At 39.5% G+C, this 23,832-nt stretch overlaps 1 protein-coding gene across 1 annotated transcript in view; it reads left to right on the top strand.

Moving 5' to 3' along the window:
• The window catches only part of ATP11C (ATPase phospholipid transporting 11C), a 252,395-nt gene that overhangs the window by 93,443 nt on the left and 135,120 nt on the right, over positions 1-23,832 (top strand). The window contains exon 2 of the mRNA XM_028130691.2: positions 8,863-8,982. Within this exon, the coding sequence (XP_027986492.2) occupies positions 8,863-8,982 (120 nt within the window). The remainder of the gene's footprint in view (positions 1-8,862; positions 8,983-23,832) is intronic.

Raw genomic sequence — 23,832 nt, forward strand, 5'->3', positions numbered from 1 at the left:
GGCTGACTGTCAGCCATTTCTGTTTGCTCTGATCTGGTTATTCCCTGAGACCCCGACCCACCCAATTTACAACCCCACCCAAGCTGTGTGCAGTGGCGTTTGTATATGAATGGCCTGTCCTTGCTCAAGCTAAAACTCTGTCAAACAAGCTGCAGCTGGGTCAGGGAGCATGAAACCTATCAATAAAAGGCCCAAGGCCAGGCACCAGCACCAGCCTGCCTTGCTTCACAGCTGGGCCTCATCTGGGCATTTCCAAACCTGATACAAAGAGTAGGAATCTGCAGATCTCTCTGTAGCTCCTCCTGGGTGAACCCAGGCAGGGGCTGCCTTTACTCTCTGGAGACCTAAGAGCCAGTATACCCAGTGGTCAGTGTGAGATCATACCAGATTACAAATCTACACATCCATAAGTGCCACACTCCAGGGACAGACTCAATGAGCACCAAAGCAAGTCCTGCCCCATAAGGGTGTCTCCTGTACAGCAGCTCTCCCATTGTAGTCACAGCTGGTCCTCACATCCAATTGGCCTGGAGGTCAATTCCTCCCAGTGACACCAACAGCAATCAAGGCTCACTTACAACAAGACTTCTCACAGCACACAAAGGGGTATACCTAGAGCTCCCAGCTCAGGTGACTGGGGAGGCTGAGCCACTGGACCCTACAGAACTCCTACTATACAAGGCCACTCTACCAACTCAAGGAGACATAGCAGCTCTATCCAATACATAGAAACAAACACAGGGAAGCAGCCAAAATGTGAAAACAAATGTATCACAAATGAAAGAAATGGAAGAAAGCAAACTACTGGATATAGAGTTCAAAAGCACAGTTATAAGTTTACTCAAGAATCTTCTAGAAAACTCCGAGGAACTTAGTGAGACTTTCAAGGATCTTAGAATACCAAAAAAGAAAAAGGAAAAGAAAAAAAGAAAAAGGATCAGTCAGAAATTAAGCATACACTGATTGAAATAAAGAATAATATACAGGAATTCAACAGTAGACTAGAAGATCCAGAGAATCACATCAATGATTTGAAATACAAGGAAGCAAAAAAGACCCAACCAGAAGAACAAAAAGGAAAAAAAAATCCAAAAATATGAAGATAGTGTAAGGAGCCTCTGGGACAACTTCAAGTGTACCAACATCCGAATTATGGGGGTGCCAGAAGAAGAGAGAGAGCAAGATATTGAAAACCTATTTGAAGAAATAATGACAGAAAACTTCCCCCACCTGGTGAAAGAAATAGACTTACAAGTCCAGGAAATGCAGAGAACCCCAAACAAGAGGAATCCAAATAGGACCACACCAAGACACATCATAATTAAAATGCCAAGGCCAAAAGACAAAGAGAGAATATTAAAAGCAACAAGAGAAAAACAGTTACCTACAAGGGAGTACCCATACGATTGTCAGCTGATTTATCAACAGAAACTATGCAGGGAGTGGCAAGAAATATTCAAAGTGATGAATAGCAAGAACCTACAACCAAGATTACTCTACCCAGCAAAGCTATCATTCAGAATTGAAGGGCAGATAAAGAGCTTCACAGATAAGAAAAAGCTAAAGGAGTTCATTACCACCAAACCGGTATTATGTGAAATGCTGAAGGGTATTCTTTAAGAAGAGGAAGAAGAACAAAAGGGTAAATATAATATATATGAACAACAAAGTGACAATAAATACATATCTATCAACAATTGAATCTAAAAATCAAATGAATAAAAAATTTGATGAACAGAATAAACTGGTGAATGGAATAGAATCAGGGGCATGGAAATGGAACAGACTGACAATTCTCAGAGGGAAAGGGGTGTGGGGGGTGTGGGAAGAGATTAGACAAATATCTTATGTGGATGTATGTATTACCTATGGACACAGACAATAGGGTGTGGAGGTCCTGGGGTAGGGTGGGAACCCAGTGGAGGGAAGCTATGGGGGGAAAAGATGAACATCTGCAATAATCTCAACAATAAAGATTAATTTTTAAAAAGAGTCTCAGGTTACTTTCTATAAATGGAAGAATCTCTGAATCATTCAAAAATATTCCTGAAAGAATCTTGAATTATTAAATGTTTACAGCATTTTGATCTATGGACTTGACTCTCTATTAGCCATCTTGTAAGAGAATTGTATTTCATCTTTACAGCCATATTTCTATAGCCCCGAGTTCCCTGGGTTGAGAGCATAGTGGTGAGCGGGATCCGATTGGAAACACTCAGAATCCATTGTTCTTGGTGAAATTAAACTGCTGAGGGGAACACATGTAGATAATCAAAGTCTAACTCTGAGCTTCCAAACAAGGTGTTCTTATCCAAGTCCTTAGGGTCACTGTTATTTCCTAAGCATTGTGCTTGCTGGTGTAGGTGTTTTTGTGGGACTTAATTATTTCCTGTAGCAATTTCTATTGAATGAAATGTGCTGCCATTGGATAATGCCTAATTAGAGACAGTCTTTGTGTCTCTGGATGTATTTTGAATATTCAGTTGTCTTTTGATCAGTTGTTTGAGAGTTATGGTTAATATGACCATAACTAAACTTTAAAGGCACGAAGTTACAAAATGTCTGGGTCTTGCTTCACTGCCTCTGGCAAAGGAGGGCGAGACAGCTTAATCACTTAAAAAGGTGCAGTAAAAGCAAAATTTGAAAAGTATGATTTTAAGGCTCATTGTAAAGTTATGACTAAATTATGCATCAAGATTACTCTTTCTGGCTTGTTATAATGGAGTGGGTTCAGAAACCTCAGCAATTTTACCACTGAATAAATAAAATTGTAGCAGTTTTAACCAAGAAGTTTAACACACAGTGGAAATGTTCCATGGCACTGTAGTGCGCACCTCCCACACCCACCTCTCCAACTCTAGTACAAAAATGATGACTTTTGGGAGCATTTAATGCTGAAAGTTTGATGGAATGCTCTCTCTCTCTCTTGAATTCATTTGGACTTTTTAAGACTGATGATGCTGTTAGAATATACTAGTGCTTCAGAGAAGAAACTAGTTTTGGGGCTGGAGTGCAGAGAACAGTTTTAAATTATTGCTATTTTTTATTTTTAATAAGGATTTTTTGTTCATTTTTAAAGCAAATACTTATATTTGCTTTTAAAAATTCACTAAGAACAGTCTGGTGAAAAATAAAAATAATGCAGTGATTGCCTAGGATAACATCAGTGATGCTTTATTGCTAAAGCAAGTATCATGGCCTATAATTTTTATCAGTGGTCTGAATAATTGATGGTAGATTAACCACATACAAATTAACTATAGGAGAATCTCATCTAGTGAACAACTTAAAATGATTGGAGGGGGGGCACTATGTGAGATTTGTATTTTATCCTTTGAAAAGCAAATTGTTTAAATTATTTTAACTACTTAAAGAAAAGTATAGGATTAAGGCTAAAAACTTTTAGGATGTTAGGTAAGGACAATGGTCGGCAAACTCATTAGTCAACAGAGCCAAATATCAACAGTACAAGGATTGAAATTTCTTTTGAGAGCCAAATTTTTTAAACTTAAACTTCTTCTAATGCCACTTCTTCAAAATAGACTCACCCAGGCCATGGTATTTTGTGGAAGAGCCACACTCAAGGGGCCAAAGAGCCGCATGTGGCTCGCGAGCCACAGTTTGCCAACCATGGGTTAAGGACAATCACTAATTCAGTGAGAGAGATTCTGTAGCAGTTTTCTCAGTCCTGGCTTCAGATTAGAATTGTCACCTGGGGAGCTTCCAAAAAAAATAAATCAAGTATTAAATAAAAGACACAGGCATTTGTATTATGGTCAGAATTAAGAACCACTGATCTATGACTAAGTGATAAATATAAGTTGGCCAACACCTGGAAAGGATGGAGAGGGTGAGCTCTGTTTCAGATCCTGTGTCAGCTTTTATAGTGATAGTTTTGTATTGAGATTTTTATTCTCCCTTAGTTCTTACTGAGTTATTGGTGTAGAGCAGGGGTGGGGAACATCCGGCCCGCAGACTGTATGAGGCCTGTGCAATCATTTGGTTTGGCCTTGCCAAGGCATTAGGGGTGAGTTAATTAAATGTTTGACCAAATATAGCAGACTAATTTTTAAGTTGATAATTTTATATGGCTCAAGAATGATGTTATAGATATTCAAATGGCCCTTGGCAGAAAAAAGTTTCCCCACCCCTGGTCTAGAGGAAGTCAAGAAACAAATTATACTTCCAACAACTTTCTGTGTTTTATGATTACTAATGGCACAGGATTTTAAGACGGTGCTAGCTGAATTACAGTATCACTTTACTCTGATTTTTATTGAGAGACTATGTTCTGGAGAAAGTTATTTGCTTTACTAAAACAATATTCAGTTTATACTATGGAGGTATGAAATAAAGAGTACAAAAGGATGGTTTTTATCTTGAAGAAAATTAAATTGCTTTCTCTGTTAATTCATATCCTATAAATATACTGTTTAATACTCTTTATATTTTTCATTATAGTGTATGATGTGTCATTAAAATAGAATTGGTGCCAGCATATTTCAATTCTTAAAAATGTTATTTCTGAGGACATTTGAATGGGAAGTAGTTTAACACAGGAGGGACTCTTAATAGATTAGAATCCTATCTAATAAACGAGTACTATGCAAATTGACCATCACTCCAACACACAAGATGGCTGCCCCCTTGTGGACACAAGATGGCTGCCACAGATGGCTGGCAGGGGAGGGCAGTTGTGGGTGATGAGGCCAGCAGGGGAGGGCAGTAGGGAGGGACCAGGCCTGCAGGGGAGGACAGTTGGGAGGGACCAGGCCTGCAAGGGAGGGAAGTTGGGGGCAACCAGGCTGGCAGGGGAGGGCAGTTGGGGGTGACCAGGCCAGCAGGGAGAGCAGTTAGGGGTGACCGGGCCAGCAGGGTAGGGCAGTTGGGGGCGACCAGGCCTGCAGGGGAGGACACTTAGGGGCGACTAGGTCAGCAGGGGAGGACAGTTAGGGGCAATCGGGCCGGCAGGGGAGCAGTTACGCATCGATCAGGCTGGCAGGGAAGTGGTTAGGGGGTGATCAGGCTGGCAAGCAGAAGCAGTTAGGGGCAATCAGGCAGGTGAGTGGTTGGGAGCCAGCAGTCCTAGATTGTGAGAGGGATGTCTGACATTGGAGAGGGTGCAGGCTGGGCTGAGGGACACACACACAAACACCCCATGCACGAATTTCATGCACCAGGCCTCTAGTTCATTATAGGATGGCAGGACTCATACATTTCCACTCCAGACTACATTGTATGCCATCCAAATGGAAAATTATTTTATGATTCCTACTTGGAGTTTCTCTGCTGTGGCTAAGGCACCTACATTATTCAAAATCACAAGAACTAAAACCACTGTTTTAATGCTACATTTACAGCAAGTGGAAAATTACAATGAACTTACACAAGTACAGCATTGCCATTTATATGCAGGCCAAATAACATTAAAAAGAGAGCAGATTCTACCAGAAATTGCAGGTCCATCAGATTTGAGAATAAAAACAAGCGTGAAACAGTTATCGCCTTCATCCCACCTCACCCCCAGTTCTCAGGAAGCTCCAAACCCCACCCTGCTGGGGCTGAGGAGATTTTGCCCTTTTGGAAAATCCTCTGGAGTGGACATGATGCAGTTCTCAGGCCCTTATTTCATCATCTATTAATGCTCTATCCCTGCTACCTACCCATCAATTTTTATTCATATTCTTCAATTAAATGGAGATATAGAGGTCACTTAGGTGTATTTGAAAGAGATCCTAGAGATAATGTATGGGGAAAGCACTTAGGGAAACTGTAAATGCCATTCAGATATAGGGAATTCATAAAAATATCATGCCTGAACATTTGGATTATGCTCATTCCTTCCTTTTGTTCTCTGGAATGCTGTGACCTGCCAGAGAAGAAAGTTGAAGACAATTCAAAATTAAGGAAGCACTAGTTCATTTTTGTTTTTAAGTTAATCAGTGACCATTGTTAATTGAGGGGAACAGTTTATATTGGCAGTGCATGAAACATCCTGCAGAAAACTCACTGACCCTCTACCTCTTTTCCTTTTACTCTTCCCCCTTTCCATATGCGGAATGATCTGAGAACTGGCATAAAAAGTAGCTCTTTTTTATTTACTCTATGCTATTTCTTGCTTATATGAAAAATGAACCAACTTTATGAATATTAAAATAAAGGTTGTACATTGCAGTGTGTATATGAATTTGACAATTTCTGTAATTCAAATTGGTACATTATAAGGTTCAAGTATTGTAAAGACTACAATGAGCCTGTAATTACAAGAGAAGGTGAGCATAAGTGTGAAGCAGAATAAACTATACTTTTAGAAGGTGTATTCAATTTCAGTTTACATTTTGCAAAATTGATATGGGAAATTTAGTGCTCTTATCAGTAAGCTGTGTCAGACCCTATATAATACAGTTACAAACAAACTCAGTTCCTGAGGCACAATGCATATAGCTACTATTCTAGTAAAAGCCATTTTTATTGATTTCCAGGAACCATTTGAAAATTTATCTGCTATAATCACTGACTCTTGGCATGTGAAGGACCTTTACAATCAATTGTTCTAATGCCCTTTCTTTGGGCATATGGGTAAAACGCTAAGCTATTCAGCACTGATACTTAGTGTCTTTTTCCAGCTTGCCATGGATAGAGATTCCCACAACCTCTGTTAGACCCATGTCAGGGTAGATTTCCAGAAGTTACCCTTTATATATAGCCTCTGTCTCTCCTACTTTAGTTAATCCCAGTTACTCTTCAGTTGATTCCCTATAGATTTCGAAGGAAATACTCCACTAAATAATCCTATGTAATAAAACCCTAATATGCAAATCTACCGAACAGTGGAACGACCGGTTGCTATAATGTTCACTGAACACCAGGGGGCAGACGCTCAATGCTGGAGATGCCCCCTGGTGGTCATTGCGCTCCCATAGCTGGAGTGCCACTCAGCCAGAAGCCAGCTCATGGCTGACGAGCACAGCAGCAGTGGTAGGAACCTCTACCTCCTCCACAGCAGCGCTAATGAGTGGCAAGCCAATTGGTAAGGAGCGAGCAGGCAGGCAGTTAGGAGTGAGAGGTCTCAGATTTCAAGAGAGCACAGGCCGGGCTGAGGGAACCCCCCCCTCCTGCACAAATTTCGTGCATTGGACCTCTAGTTATTTAATAAGCTTAAATAAAAATGGTAAGGCAAGAGGTCTTATCTATCTATATTTTGGAGGTGATTCTTATTTTTTCAAACTAAAGTATGTTCCCTGTATTATCCATATAAGGTGCAAAAATTATAACTAGAATACATCTAAACATAGACATTTGGAAATGTAAAATGATTGTTTAAGGGTAGAGATGACCTTTAAATGGATTATTGAAAGGGAGGAAAGTCTTTGTGGCTGTATACTTTTAAAACATTTTAGGTTGAGGGATTATCATTTTAAAAAAATATTGGAAACATATAAGTGGATGTTGGTTTCTGTCATACTTCCTGTGACTTAAATACACTGAGTGCCCAGATTATTATGATCTCTGAACGCATAATAATCTGGCCACTCAGTGTATATCCTATATAATAAAAGGCTAATATACAAATTGTCCCCTCAACCAGGAGTTCGACCAGCAGGCAGGCCAGCCAACCGCCCATGTCCCCTCCCCCTGGCCAGGCTGTCCGGACCCCACCCATGCATGAATTCATGCACTGGTCCTCTAATCTAACTATCTATCTATATCTCTATCTATCTATCTATCTATCTATCTATCTATCTATCTATCTATCTATCTATCTACCTATCTACCTACCTACCTATCTATCTAGATCAGTGATGGGCAACCTTTTGAGCTTGGTGTGTCAAACTTCGCCAAAAACTGAGTATAACTCGGGTAGTGTGTCACTTTGAGGAAAAAACATTATTTCGCAAATGTTTCATCCTCAGCATGCGGCCGCGTGTCACCAGAAATGGTTACGCGTGTCAGTGCTGACACACGTGTCATAGGTTCGCCATCACTGATCTAGATATATATATATTGAGTGGCCAGATTATTATGTGTTCAGAGATCATAATAATCTGGCCACTCAGTGTATATCATTGTCTCAAACATGATAAAATAAGTATCATCGAAGGAGACTGTCCCAAATTTATATAAGAAAATGTATTATCCCAAATTAAGAAAACAGTGAAGCCTCAGTGAAATACAAGGTTGAGGTAAAATGAAGTTCAACCTTAGAACTTATAGTTTCGGCAGATCTGATTTTTAAAAATGTAAAAGGGACATTAAAGATATAATTTGTGAAATGTGACTTTTTGACAGTAGGCCCTGAGAGATGACAAAGGAATGTCTTTGCTGGAAAGCCAAAGAACTTACCAAATTTCTTTGTAGAAAGAGTTGAACATTCCATTAGTATTTCTGTATTCTTACAATTAATTATTTTGTGTTTAGAAGTAATTTGTATTCTGTTTTCTGCTGTCTGGTAAGGGTAATGTCAAGGTTGTCATCAGTAGTTATGTAAAAATTATATATTTCAGTCTGGCCTTTCCTAAGTTAGTGTATTGCTCTGATGGTGATGGTTGAGATTCTGTGGATGAAAGAAAAATGACTGGCAATAAAAATTATTGTTTCCCTAGGATACTTTATTTAATTTAAACATTTTAGAATTACAGTGTTGGCCTGAGAACAGTTGGCTCAAGCAACATTTTTACTAAATCAGCAACTAAAAGCTTAGTGGAGTTTGACGTTCCTAGCAAGGGTTTCTCCTCTCTCTATTACTGTTTCTTTCTCTCTAGATCATAGTCAGACATGCTTAGATGAGTATTTTGAGCTCTGTAGAAGCATGGAGAAATGTGATAAAGAAAACTCATTTTTCCCCCTCTTTCTCTTGGTCAGTGTGCTGGAGAAGAGAAACGAGTTGGTACACGCACGGTGTTTGTTGGCAATCATCCCATTTCAGTAGCAGAAGATTACATTGCACAAAGGTTTTGTGATAATAGAATAGTCTCATCTAAGGTAAGTTTTTAAATTCTCTACATATTCATATAGTGAGCCAGATAATGCACTTACTTTTATTCGTGCTTCTATATATACACATTGGTGTGCACTTATACCAATCATATATCAACTGTGATAATTATTTCACAAAAAGGCAGTTTTTCAAAAGTGTCACTTTGTCTTGTTATAGCTGAAACATCATGCACTTGCCTTATGATTCTTAGTGCCTGTTGATTATACATATTACTTTAAGCCTTAAAGTATTCTAAAAGTAGGAATTATTTACTTGCCCAAAGCTTCCTGAATTGCCCTTAATTGTATGGACTAGTTTGTAAATAATTTACATTCTTTTGGAGGGTGCTATCCTAGAATAGCATCCTTATTTCTTTCTATTTCACTGAGGAGTTTCCCCTGCTCAGTACAATGCTTGAACAGTTAAGAGTTTGATCACTGTAGCTGTGTCACCATTTAAATAATCATCTTACTTCAGCATAGTTTAATGCTAAGGGCAGGGGCCTGGAAGTCTGAAGACCTGAGTTTAAATCCTGGCCTGGCTATTTTCTAGCTGTGTGACCTTGGCCAATTTAATCTCTTATGTCTGAATGTTCTCATCAGTGAAATAGACCTGATATTCAATATGTGAAAGCACTCTTTATAGTTCCTTGTACCCATAGTCATCTTTCTACAAGTATTAGTTTACTAATCTTTACCTTTGGCTGACCAGATTAGATGCTAGGTGCTAGATGGTCAGCCCATGGCCGTCTCTTATGGCACAGATTTTGATAATTTTCTTCACTTCCTCATGCAACCTGACAAGACATATCTAAAATGTTGGTGACAATTGGTTCACTGCATGTTTGCAAACATCTAGGACCTGAAACACAAAATTATGCCCTTGAAAAATTTAACATTTTAGTTTTCAAATGTACATGTGATTTATCCTTGGGTAGCTAGGAGATTAACATGTAGAATATAGACAGAATGAGTGAAACTGTGTTGTATTATGATCTATTGGCCTTAGAACACTGAGTATACTAGTATTTGCATAAAAGGTCTTTCTTATTAATTTTTATCTTTAGCCAGTAATTTCCGTATGTGCAACTAAAATAGCGAAAAGTCCTTTCACTGAAAATTGTCACTTACCCTGTAGTAGCCAAGAAAACAATCAATAATAGTCCTTTGAGTCACAATCATAGACTTGTAGAACTAACTGAAAGAGCCTAAGAGGTCATCTTGTTCAACTCACTGACTTTACAGATGGAGAAATCAAACCCAGAGAAACTGAGCTAATGACATGGTCACCAAGCAGAGTTAGTGATAAAGCCCTTCTCATATCATTGTGCTATTTGGGTTCTTTTCTCAGTTTTATCTCTCCTTTTGCATCAAGTGAAATATAAAATATTTTCTAGGGAATTATTGTTTTCCATAGTGTTTTATGTGGAAGATGGTTAAGTGACTTTTCATTGAACTAGTGATAATCATTTTGATGCTATATACTTGGCATTTTTGTATTTTAAAAGAACTTACAAAACTCAGCATAATTCTCAACTCTTATTGTATTTAATAGGATATTTTTCATATTTTATCTAGCCTCAGTTTTGCCAGCAGGTAAAATATTGCAATAGGATGTTTTAAAAAATATTCAAGGGCTCACAGGGCAAATAAAGATTGAGTCTAAACATATTTGCTTCTATATCTATGTATATATTTTAGAAACTAGAATAAAAATTGAACACTGATAGACTAACAGATCTTTTTATTCTGTAAATATTTTGTTTACAGTTTTTCTAGTTAACTGCATATTAACTGATCTTCTTTTTCATGAAAGCTCTAGAGCAGAAAAAGAGGAAATGACAGTATACTAACCTCAGAAAAAGAATGAAATCTTAATACAATTAATAATTATAAGAGGATACTATATAGTGTATAGTGGTAAAGTGCTGCATTCTTGTAGAAGAAGACCTGGGTTTAAAATTAAAATAAGTCATTTAACCTCTCTATGTCTAAATTTTCTTCTCTTAAAAATGGGGATATTAACAGGACTTACCTCATAGGATTGTGCTGAGGAATAAATAAAGTAATCCATATAAAGTATTTAAGCACTGTGCTTGGCTTGTATTAACAACTCAATAAATGGTAGCTGCTATTGTTACTTATATTTCTGTGATTATTGTTATTACTAGAGGCCCGGTGCATGAAATTTGTGCACGGGAGGGTGTCCTCTCAGCCCAGCCTGCACCCTCTCCAATCCAGGACCCCTTGGGGGATGTCCAACTGCCAGTTTAGGCCTGATCCTAGGGATCCAGCCTAAACCGGCAGTTGGACACATCACTCTCACAATCCTGGACCACTGGCTCCTAATCACTCAACTGTCTGCCTGCCTGATCACCCCTAACTACACCCCTCTGCCTGCCTGGTCGCCCCTAACTACACCCCTCTGCCGGCCTGGTTGCCCCTCACTGTCTCTGCGTGCGAGCCTGATCGCCCCTTACTGCCCCCCCTGCCTGCCTGGTTACCCCCAAACTGCCCCCCTCTGCCAGCCTGGTTGCCTCTAACTGCCCCCCCGCCAGCCTGTTCGCCCCAACTGCCCCCCTCGCCAGCCTAGTCACCCCCACTGCTCCCCCTGCCAGCCTAATCACCCCCAACTGCCCCCCTGCCAGCCTGGTTGCCTCTTACTACCCCCCCTTCTGGCCTGGTTGCCCCCAGCTGCCCCCCTCTGCCAGCCTGGTTGCCCTTCACTGTCCCCCCTGCCAGCCTGGTTGCCCCCAACTGCCCCCCCTGCTGGCCTAGTCACCCCCAACTGCCCCCCCCATCCGCCAGCCTGGTCACCACCAATTGCCCCCCCTACCGGCCTGGTCATCCCACATAGCCTGCTGTTCAGTTGTTTGGTCATCCCTCAATAACCCCCCTGCCAGCCTGGTTGCCTCACGCAGCCTGCTTGTTCAGTCGTTTGGTCTTCCCTCACTAACCTCCTTGCCGGCCTGGTTGCCCCACATAGCCTGCTTGTTCACTCGTTTGGTCATCCCTCATTAACCCCCCTGCCGGCCTGTTCGTAGGCAGCCATCTTGTGAGGGCATGATGGTAAATTTGCATATTACCTCTTTATTGTATAGGATGGTCCTGAACAGTACTATTGATTTCCTCAGTCTCATGTGTTTGTTTGTTTTTGTTTTGTGGTTTTTTTAACTTTTACTATTTTTATTTATTTTTAAATAAATCTTTATTGTTCAGATTATTACAGTTGTTCCTTTTTCCCCCTCCATAGCTACCCTCCACGCTGTTCCCACCCCACTCTCTGCCCTTACCCCCCCACTGTCCTCATCCATAGGTGTACGATTTTTGTCCAGTCTCTTCCGTCACCCCCCACACCCCCTTACCCCCAAGAATTGTAAGTCCACTCCCTTTCTATGCCCCTGATTCTATTATATTCACCAGTTAATTCTGTTCATCAGATATTTTATTCACTTGATTTTTAGATTCACTTGTTGATAGATATGTATTTGTTGTCACTTTGTTGTTCATAATTTTTATCTTTACCTTTTTCTCCTTTTCCTTTTCTTAAAGAATGCCCTTCAGCATTTCATATAATACTGGTTTGGCAGTGATGAACTCCTTTAGCTTTTTCTTATCTGTGAAGCTCTTTATCTGCCCTTCAATTCTGAATGATAGCTTTGCTGGGTAGAGTAATCATGGTTGTAGGTTCTTGCTATACATCACTTTGAATATTTCTTGCCACTCCCTGCATAGTTTCTGTTGATAAATCAGCTGACAATCGTATGGGTACTCCCTTGTAGGTAACTGTTTTTCTCTTGTTGCTTTTAATATTCTCTCTGTCTTTTGTCCTTGGCATTTTAATTATGATGTGTCTTGGTGTGGTCCTATTTGGATTCCTCTTGTTTGGGGTTCTCTGCATTTCCTGGACTTGTAAGTCTATTTCTTTCACCAGGTGGGGGAAGTTTTCTGTCATTATTTCTTCAAATAGGTTTTCAATATCTTGTTCTCTCTCTTCTTCTGGCACCCCCATAATTTGGATGTTGGTACGCTTGAAGTTGTCCCAGAGGCTCCTTACACTATCTTCATATTTTTGGATTCTTGTTTCTTTTTGCTTTTGCAGTTGGGTGTTTTTTGCTTCTTCATATTTCAATTCTTTGACTTGATTCTTGGGATCCTCTAGTCTGCTGTTGGATCTCTGTATATTATTCTTTATTTCAATCAGTGTATGCGTAATTTCTAGTTGGTCTTTTTTCATGTCCTTGAGGGTCTCACTAAATTTCTCGGAGGTTTCTAGAAGATTCTTGAGTAACCTTATAACCGTGGTTTTGAACTCTATATCTAGTAGTTTGCTTTCCTCCATTTCTTTCATTTGTGACCTGTTTCTTTGTCTCCGCATATTGGCTGCTTCCCTGTGTTGATAGAGTGGCTTTGTGTGCTAGGTGTCCTATAGGGCCCAGTGGCTCGCCTCCCCAATTACCTGAGGTGGACACTCTTGGTGCACACCTTTGTGGGCTGTGTGCACAGTCTTGTTGTAGTTAACCCTTGATTGTTGTTGGTATCGCTGGGAGGAATTGACCTCCAGGCCAATTGGCTGTGAGGATCAGTTGTGTCTATGATGGGAGAACTTCTGTGCTGGAGACACCCTTTTGGGACAAGACTTGCTTCAGTGGGGCTTTGGCGCTCACTGAGTCTGCCCTCTGAGTTTGTCTCTTATGGATCTGAAGAGTTGTAATCTGGATGGTCTCACTCTGACCACTGCGTGCACTGGCTCTTGGATCTCCAAGGAGGTGCAAAGTCAGCCACTGCCTGAGGCCACCCATCAGGAGCTACAAAGACATCTGCAGATTCCTCCTCTTTGTTTGGGGTTTGGAAATGCCCAGATGAGGCCCAGCTTTGAAGCAATGCAAGCTGCTGTGAAGCCTTGAGCCTTCTTTTGGAAGTTCTGGGGCTCTCTGACCCAGCTGCAGTTTGTTAGGTAATTTTAGATTGCAAAAGACCAGGCCTTTCATATGCAAAAGCCTCTGCGCACAGCTTGGGTGTGATTGTAAATTGGGAGGGGCGGGGTCCCAGGGAATCACCAGGGCAAAGCAAACTGCAATGGCTGACTGTCAGCCCCTCCTCAAAGAGGCCCCCGGGTCTCTGTGTCCCACAGCACTGTGCAGGAACAATGATCACTGCAAGCACCTCTGAGAGCCATCCTTGTGTTCCGGCCCGATGCCAGACAGTCCAGTTTCTTCCCGTATGAGTCTGGGTCTCCAGAGTCTCCAGGAACTGGAGTTCAGAGAAGTCCGGAGCTTGCGTCTCCCTCCTGATTGAAAAAGACAACAGCATACTTAGTTGCCAGCCCCTTTCCATGCGTGCACCTCCGTACCTCCGCACTTCACTTCTGCACCTCCATACCTCCTCTGAGTCTCAGTGTGCTTTTCTCTTTCATTCTGGTTGTAGAATTTCCACTCAGCCAGCCTTCCCATGGTTCTGGATGATATCTGTTTTGTCTTTTAGTTGTAGTTTTTTTTAAATTTTATTTTATTGTTTAAAGTATTACACATAGTAGTACATATATCTCCTTTTTATTCCCCATTGACCTTCCCCCAGCCTCCCCTACCCTCTGTCGCATGCCCTCATACCCCCCCCCAGTGTCTTGTTTCCATTGGTTGTGCTTATATGCATGCATACAAGTCCTTTGGTTGATCTCTTTCCACTCCCTCCCCAACACTCCCCAGCCTTCCCACTGTAATTTGACAGTCTGTTCGATGCTTTATTGCCTCTGTATCTATCTTTTTGTTCATCAGCTTATAATGTTCTTTATTTTCCATAAATGAGTGAGATCATGTTGTATTTTTCCTTCATCGCCTGGCTTATTTCACTTAGCACAATGCTCTCCAGTTCCATCCATGCTGCTGCAAATGGTAATAGTTCCTTCTTTTTTATAGCAGTGTAGTATTCCATTGTGTAGATGTACCATAATTTTGTAATCCAGTCATATGCTGAGAAAATAAACAAATGGGACTACATCAAAATAAAAAGCTTTTGCACAGCAAAAGAAACCATCAACAAAACAACAAGAAAGACCACTACATGGGAGAACATATTTGCAAATGTTATCACTGATAAAGGTTTAATCTCCAACATTTACAGGGAACTCATACAACTTAACAAAAGGAAGATAAATGATCCAATCAAAAAGTGGGCAAGGGACCTAAATAGATACTTTTCGAAAGAAGACAGAAGGCCAAGAGACATGAAAACATGCTCAAAGTCACTAATCATCCGAGAGATGCAAATCAAAACGACAATGCGGTCCCATCTCACACCTATCAGAATGGCTATCATCAACAAATCAACAAATGACAAGTGCTGGCCAGGATGTGGAGAAAAAGGAACCCTCGTGCAGTGCTGGTGGGAATGCAGACTGGTGCAGCCACTGTGGAAAACAGTATGGAGTTTCCTCAAAAAACTAAAAATGGAACTCCCATTTGACTCAGTGATCCCACTTCTAGGAATATATCCCAAGAAACTAGAAACACCAATCAGAAAGGATATTTGCACCCCTATGTTCATAGCACAATTCACCATAGCTAAGATTGGGAAACAGCCTAAATGCCCATCAGCAGATGAGTGGATCAGTTGTAGTTTTGAAGTGTTTGTGGGAGGCAGCAAGTTCAGGTGTTTACCTATGTGGCCATCTTGGTTTTCTCTCATGTATTTTGAATGTATGGAGTTATATCTCTGAAAAGGAGGCCTTTGGATCCATTTTGGAGAGAACAATAGCCTCATAATTTTTCTCATATTGTTTTCTAATATATTTCTTTATTGATTTCAGTGAGGAAGGGAGTTGGAGAGGGAGAGAGAGATAGAAACATCAATGATAAGAGAGAATCATTAATTGGCTGCCTCCTGCATGCCCCCTACTGGGGATCGAGCCACAACCTGGACATGTGCCCTTGGCCGGAATTGAACATGGGACTCTTCAGTTCGCAGGCCAATGCTCAATCCACTGAGCCAAACCAGCTAGAGCGTCTCATATTGTGTTTTGGCTGTTTGTATTTACACCAGAATGTTCTAATTGATGAAATGTACAATTTATAGAATGTGTTAGCTGCTTTAAAACTTTGTAGCAAGTGTTGATTTTCTTTCTCAACCCTTTAGTAATAAAAATAATTTTCTCTTAATTGGGTGCTTTTTGTTTGTTTACAAATGCCATCAGTAATGTCAGTATAACACTGAAGTGTTGTTCATGTAAGGAGCACTAAAGATAAAAAACTTTGACCTAATTGAAATGTTATTTATAAAATTAGTGTTCTTCTCTTCTTTTGGGAACACTGACATTTTCTTTAGAGAAACTTGTCCTCTGCAGCCTGCCTCCTTTAATGTACTCTGCAGGGACCTTTGGGAACAACAGAAATTTGTGATTGGTATGAAACTTGGAAATCACCACCTCTATTAAAAGAAGAATTGGTTGCTTCTGGTAGGATCATTACATTTCATCATATTTCTCTGTTCCACATTTTTTCCTTTAAAAATCTTGAGCCTCATCTTAAATGCCCTTCAGTGGGATAAGAATCTGTGAACTCCACCTATCTCTTTGAAGGTAGGCCCAGCTAGGATTAAAGTTTCAAGCCTAAAATTACACTAGTGTTTACCTTCAGTTTAAAACTCAGAAATTGCCGTAGAATTTATTAAACATCATTTTGTCTGAGTCCCTTTTTAATTGAATTTATTGGAGTGACATTGGTTAATAAAATTATACAGGTTTTAGGTATATGATTCTATAATACATCATCTGTATATTATTATGTGTTTAGTACCCCAAGCCAAGTCTCCTTCTGTCACCATTTATCCCCAATTTACCTTCCCCCACCCCTTTCCTTCTGGCAATAACCATACTGTTGCCAGTGTCGATGAGACTTTGTTTGTTTGTTTTCCTTTACTTAATCCTTTCACCTTTCTCACTCAGCCCTCAAACCCCTCCCCTCTGGCAGCTGTCAGTCTGTTCTCTGTATCTGTGAGTCTATTTTGTTAGCTTATTTTGTTCATTAGATTCCACATATAAATGAAATCATATGGTACTTACCGACTGGCTTATTTCACTTAGCATAATACTCTCCAGGTCCATCCATGCTGTTGCAAAAGGTAATATTTCCTTTTTTATGGCTGAGTAGTATTCCATTGTGTAAATGCACCACAGCTTTTTTATCCATTCATCTACTGATGGACTATTGGGCTGTTTCCGAATCTTGGCTTTTGTAAATCAACACTGCAATGAGCATAGGGGTTCATAAATTCTTTTGAATTAGTGTTTCAGGTTTCTTCAGATATATTCCCAGAAGTGGAATCACTGGGTCATAAGGCAGTTCCATTTTTAGTTTTTTGAGGAAATGCCATACTGTTTTCCACAGTGGCTGCACCAGTCTGCATTCCCACCAGCAGTGCAGGAGGGTTTCCTTTTCTCCACATCCTCGCCAGCACTTGTTTGATTTATTGATGATAGCAGTTCTGGCAGGTGTGAGGTAATATCTCATTATGGTTTTAATTTGCATTTCTCTGATAAGTAGTGCTGATCTTTGTCTGAGTCTTATTCCCTGAAGCTGCCATTTTAACTGAAGTTACTAAATCCTAATGCAGTAATATCTTATTAATTCCTTTTGCTCTCCTGAATTTATGGTGGAAAGAGCGATACTTTAAAAGAAAGTTGTACTTGACATTGTTAATGGTAATGTAAATAGACTGCTCCAATGCTCAGAATTGTATTTAATGCCTATAATGTGGAGAGTTGATAATAACATGGATACAGTAATTTTAAAAAGTGAAGTTGCCGAAACCGGTTTGGCTCAGTGGATAGAGCGTAGGTCTGCGGACTGAAAGGTCCCAGGTTCGATTCCGGTCAAGGGCATGTACCTTAGTTGCGGGCACATCCCCAGTAGGAGGTGTGCAGGAGGCAGCTGGTCGATGTTTCTCTCTCATCAATGTTTCTAGCTCTCTATCCCTCCCCCTTCCTCTCTGTAAAAAATCAATAAAATATATTTTTTAAAAAAAGTGAAGTTACTCAAGGTAGAGCTCTGCTTATTTGCAACTGGGATCTTATTTACAATAATGTTAAAGCATAGTTATTTTGTTCTACCACATCCAAATCCTAGTACTTAGACAAGTCAATACTCCTTCTGATAGCTCATTCACAATTGGCTGCTAACTTTAGTATTTACTTTAAATAGTTACTGCTTCCTTTTTAACTGTGATATACTGACACAATAGAACAAGTTATTTTTAATGCTAAATCAGAAAAAAATTTTGGACTTTAAGTAAAAACAAGTAATGGTCTAAAGCCTCCCTTTTATGAAATCGAAATAATAGATTCTCAAACTGTGATTTAATTCACTTCAACCGCCCCTCTTGAATTAGGAACATTTATAAGATTTTTGGTTTCAAATTAAATTAACTGGTAAATCTTTGAGGGGCTGACGCACAATTTTTCACATAATTGTATCATTTTTAAAATTTATTTTTATTGTTGACAGAAGTCCCCCATTTCCTCCCCATACCCCTTAACCTGGCCCCGACCCACTCCAGGTCTTCATCGCACTATTGTCTTGTGTCTATGGGCTATGCAGATATGCATATAAGTTCTTTGGTTGATCTCTTCCCACCCCACTTCCCCATTGCCCTCTGAGATCTGTCAGTCTGTCCATGCTTCTATGTCTGTGGACCTATTTTGTTCAAAAGTTTATTTTGTTCATTAGATTCCACATATGAATGAGGTTATGTGATATTTGCCTTTCTCTGACAGGCTTATTTTGCTTAGCATAATAATGTCCATCCATGTTGTCTCAAAGGGTATGAGTTCCTTCTACTTTATAGCCCTATAGTATTCCATTTATGTAAATGTACCACAGTTTTTTTGTCCACTCATCTACTGATGGATACTTAGGGTTGTTTCCAGATCTTAGCTCTTGTAAATAATGCTGCTATGATCATAGGGGTGCATATATTCCTTTTGATTGGTATTTTGGGATTCCCAGAAGTGAAATCTCTGGGTCAAATAGCAAATCCATTTTAAATTTTTTTAGGAAACTCCATACTGCTTTTACAGTGGCTGCACCAGTCTGCATTCCTACCAGCAGTGCACTAGTGTTCCCTTTTTCCCACATCCTCACCAGCACTTATCGTTTGGGTTTATTGATGATAGCCATTCTGAGAGGTGTGAGGTGATACCTCATTGTAGTTTTAATTTGTTGGTGACTAGTAACATTGAGCATTTTTTCATATGTCTCTTGGCCGTCTGTTTGTCGTATTTACAGAAGTGTCTATTTAGGTCCTTTGCCCATTTTTTAAATGGATTGTTTATCTTCCTTTTGTTGAGTTGTATGAGTGTTATATATTTTGGAAATTAACTCCTTAAAAGATGTATCATTGGTGAATAGGTTCTCCCATAAAGTGGGTTCCCTTTGCATTTTGAGGATGGTTTCTTTTGCTGTGACAAACTTTATATGTTGATGTAGTCCCACTTGTTCATTTTTTAATTTTGTTTCTCTTGCCCTAGCAGATGTATCAGCGAAAATTCTCCTTACGTGAGATGTCTGAGATCTTACTGCCTATGTTGTCTTCCAGGACTTTTATGGTTTCTCATTTTACATTTAAGTCATTTATTCATTTTGAGTTTATTATTGTGTATGGTGTAAATTTTTTGTCTAATTTCATTTTTTAATGTACCTGTCCAATTTTCCAACACCATTTATTGAAGAGACTATTTTTACTCCATTGTATGCTTTTGACTGGTTTGTCAAATATTTATTGACCATAATGATGTAGGTTGATTTCTGGGGTTTCAATTCTGTTCCATTGATCTATATATCTGTTCTTGTGCCAGTACCAGGCTGTGTGATTACAATGGCTTTGTAGTATAGTTTGATATCCATTGTGGTGATCCCTCCAAATTTATTCTTCTTTCTCAAGTTTGCTGCAGCTATTTGAGGTCTTTTGCATTCATATAAATTTTTGGAATATAATTTCAAGATCTGTGAAATATGCTGATGGTATTTTAATAGGAATTGCATTGAATTTATACATATCTTGGGGTAGTATAGACATTTAAATGATGTTAATTCTTCCAAACCATGAATACTGTATATGCTTCTAATTGTTTGTATCTTTCTCTTTTTCCTTCCTCAATGTCCTATAGTTTTCTGAGTACAGGTCTTTTACCTCCTTAGTTGAGTTTGTTCCTAGGTATGTTATTTTTGGTTGTTGTTAGCAAATACTGTACCAGCCTTGTATCCCTGGAATAAATCCCACTTGGTCATAGTGTATGATCTTTTTAATGTATTGCTGGATTTGATTTGTTGATATTTTGTAGAGGATTTTAGTATCTATGTTCATCAGGGATATTGGCCTGCAATTTTCTTTCTTTGTAGTGTCTTTCTTTATCTTTTTTGGAATTAGGATAATGTTGGCCTCCTAAAAAGAGTTTCAAAGAAGGATAGGTGTTAATTCTTTGAATGTTTGGTAAAACTCACCTGTGAAGCCATCTAGTCCAGGGATTTTGTTTGCTGGGAGTTTCTTGATTGCTGCTTCACTTTTTAAACTGTTATCAGCCTATTCATGTTTTCTGATTCCTCCCGATTGAATTTTAGAAGATTGTATATTTCCATCCATGAATTTGTCCATTTCGTCTAGGTTGTGCAATTTAGATGTTCATAGTATTTTCTTACAATCCTTTTTATTTCTGTGCTGTCCATTGTTCTTTGACCTCCCTCATTTCTGGTTTTATTTATTTGGATCCTCTGTTTTTTGATGAGTCGGGTTAAAGGTTTATCATTCTTTTTATCTTCTCAAAAAACTAGCTTTTGGTTTCATTGATCTTTTGTAGTTTTTTTAAGTCTCTATGTCATTTATTTCCACTTTGATTTTTATTATTCCCTTGTATTCCTTTGGCTTTTTCTTGTTCTCTTTCTAATTCTTTTAGTTGTAGTGTTAGACCATTTATTTGAGCTTTTTCTTGTTTCTTGAGGTAGGTCTGTAAACCTATGGTTTTCTCTCACAGAACTGCTTTCACTGTGTCCCATATGTTTGAGGTTACTTTGTGTTCATTTTCATTTGTTTCCAGGAAGTTGGTGTTTCTTTTTTATTTCTTCCTTGATCTCATTGGTAACCATGCATTGTTTAATAACATGCTATTTAGACTCCATGTGTTTGAATGTTTTTGAGGTGTTTATTTTTTTATTTTTATTTTAGTTCATTTCTAGTTTCTTGCCATTGTGATCCAAGAAAACACCTGATATGATTTCAGTCTTCCTGAACTTGTAAAAGCTTATTTTGTGTCCTAGCATGTGGCCTACCTTTAGATTCAATTAAATCCATCTGATCCTAGTGTGTCATTTAAGGTCACTGTTTCCTTGTTGATTTTTTTTTGGGGGGGGGGAATCTGGAAAATCGATCCAGTGATGTCATTGAAGTGCTAAAGTGCCCTACTATGACTCTATTGCTGTCTGTATCTCCCTAAAGTCCTCCAGGAGCTTCTGGATATATTTAGGTGCTCATATATTCAATGCATATATTTTTACCAGAGTTATAGTATATCCTCTTAGTGGGTCCATCCCTTTAGTATTATGTAGTGATCATCTCTGTCTCTTGTTATGCCCTTTGTTTTGAAGTCTGTTTTGTCAGATATAAGTATTACTATACCCACTTTGTTTTTGTTTTCATTTGCATGGAAATTTTGTTCACCCCTTTTCTTTCATCCTGTGTGACTCTTTCATTCTGAGGTGGGTCTCTTTTAAACAGCATATATATGGGTCATGTTTTCTTATCTATTCACCTACACTGTGTCTTTTGATTGCAGCATTTAATCCATTTATATTTAAGGTTATTATTAATAGGTACTTATTCATTGTTATTTTTATTCTTTTTAGCCTATGTTCCTATCTCTCTCTCTCCCACTTCTACTTCTTACAACAGACCCTTTAGCATTTCTTGCAATGCCAGCTTGGTGATACTAAATTCCTTTAGTTTAGTTGTGTGTGTGTGTGTGTGTGTGTGTGTGTGTGTGTGTGTTTGTGTGTTTTATATTGTTTTGATTTGTTTTTGTCTTAGAAGCTCTTTCTTTAATCTTCAGTTTTGAATAATAGTCTTGCTGTATAGAGTACTCTGATTTCAGATCCTTGCTTTTCATTACTTGGAATATTTCATGCCATTTCTTCCTGGCATTTAGTGTTTCTGTTGAGAAATCAGCTGACAGCCTTATGGGAGCTCCCTTGTAGGTAACTGGCCATCTCTCTCTTTCTACCCTTAAGATTCTCTCTTTGTCTTTAACATTTGCCTTTTGTTATAATACTCCTGTAGGACCCAGTGGTGCAGTCTCCTTGAACTCCTGAGCTGTCTGCCCTAGGAGTGACCATTTTGTGTGTTGTTTGGGCTTTCCTGTTATAATTTGGTCTTGATTATTGTTGTACCATTCATGGGTGTGTTCTCCTCTCAAGCTGGCTGACTGTGAGGCTCAACCCCAACCACGTCATGTGAGCTGTTGTACAGGTGCTGATGGAACAAAACAAGCAAAAGAGGAAATGAAAGAAAAACATACAAAAGGATCCAACAGTAACAGCAAAAACAACCACAAGAGAAAAGAACATTAGGAAAGAGAAAAGATAAGAATAATAAAAGAGCCCTAGCTGGTTTGGCTCGGTGGATAGAGTGTCAGCCTGCGGACTGAAGAGTCCCAGGTTCGATTCTGGTCAAGGGCATATGCCCGGGTTGCGGGCTTGATCCCCAGTGAGGGGCATGCAGGAGGCAGCCAATCAATGATTCTCTCTCATCATTGATGTTTCTATCTCCCTCTTCCTTCCTCTCTGAAATCAATAAAAATATATTTCAAATAAAAGAATAATAAAAGAAGGTGAAAGAACAACAATAATAATAAAATAAAAAGAATAATAGAAGAGAAAAGATTCTGAAAGGAAAGATCGGAAAGAAAAAATAACAATAAAGAATGGACAAAGGAAAATGCTAAAAAAGAAAAATAAAAGAATTATGAAAAAAAGGAAAGATCTAGCGCAAGAAAATAACAGTAAGAAAAGGAGACAAATAAGAGATATGAAAGAAATAAAAGAGAACAGAGAATAATAGTAACAATAATAATACCAAAGCAATAAAAATGAAAAAGAGAATAACCGTGGGAGTAAAGTTCGCCTCAGCAGATTTTAGTGACTGCTAGGTTTTCCTTTTGGATCCTGCTTTTATGTTGTGAGGCTGTTTTGCATGCTGATTTCCAGCCTCCCAGGAGATACTTTTGTGTTAACCAATGTCAGAAGCTGGCCATGTTTGGCTCTCGGGTACCTGTTCAAAGCTTCATGCGATCCACATCTTGTGGCTGCCTCCACTGGGCTTTGCTGCCCACGGGAGGGGCCCAGCTGAGCTTGTAGACTGGTGTGTTTTTTTTAGCACCATGGGGCCCTGAGGCCGGTCAGCAAACATTCAGAATTAAGGGACGATAGTGGGTGTGTTGCCTGTCCCAGAGCCAGTCCACTAAGTCTCTCCTGGAATATTTCCCTGACCTCGGCAGGGTGGAACCCCTCCTAGGCAGTCTGTTGGGTCTGCCAAAGCCAGGAGTTTCTACCAGCTCACCAGTGACAGGAAGTGCCAACCAGGTTCCTGGTAATGGGGGAGGGATGAACCCACTCCAAAGCACTTACTGAGACCACTGCCTCCTCTTGAGATGCAGGATGGAGTGTGCTGGATTTTAGAGGGTGGAGTGAGTGGGATTGCTTAGGGTGGGGCAAACTGTATCCCAGGGTGGCAGAGTACTTGCCTTTCCACAGACTTCTGCCTCTCTGGAAAAATGGTTGCTCTGATATGGTGGGGGGGATGACCTAGCACAGGTATCTC

The sequence above is a fragment of the Eptesicus fuscus genome, chromosome 1 (assembly GCF_027574615.1).
Source record: "Eptesicus fuscus isolate TK198812 chromosome 1, DD_ASM_mEF_20220401, whole genome shotgun sequence".
In the NCBI taxonomy this organism is placed as follows: domain Eukaryota; kingdom Metazoa; phylum Chordata; class Mammalia; order Chiroptera; family Vespertilionidae; genus Eptesicus; species Eptesicus fuscus.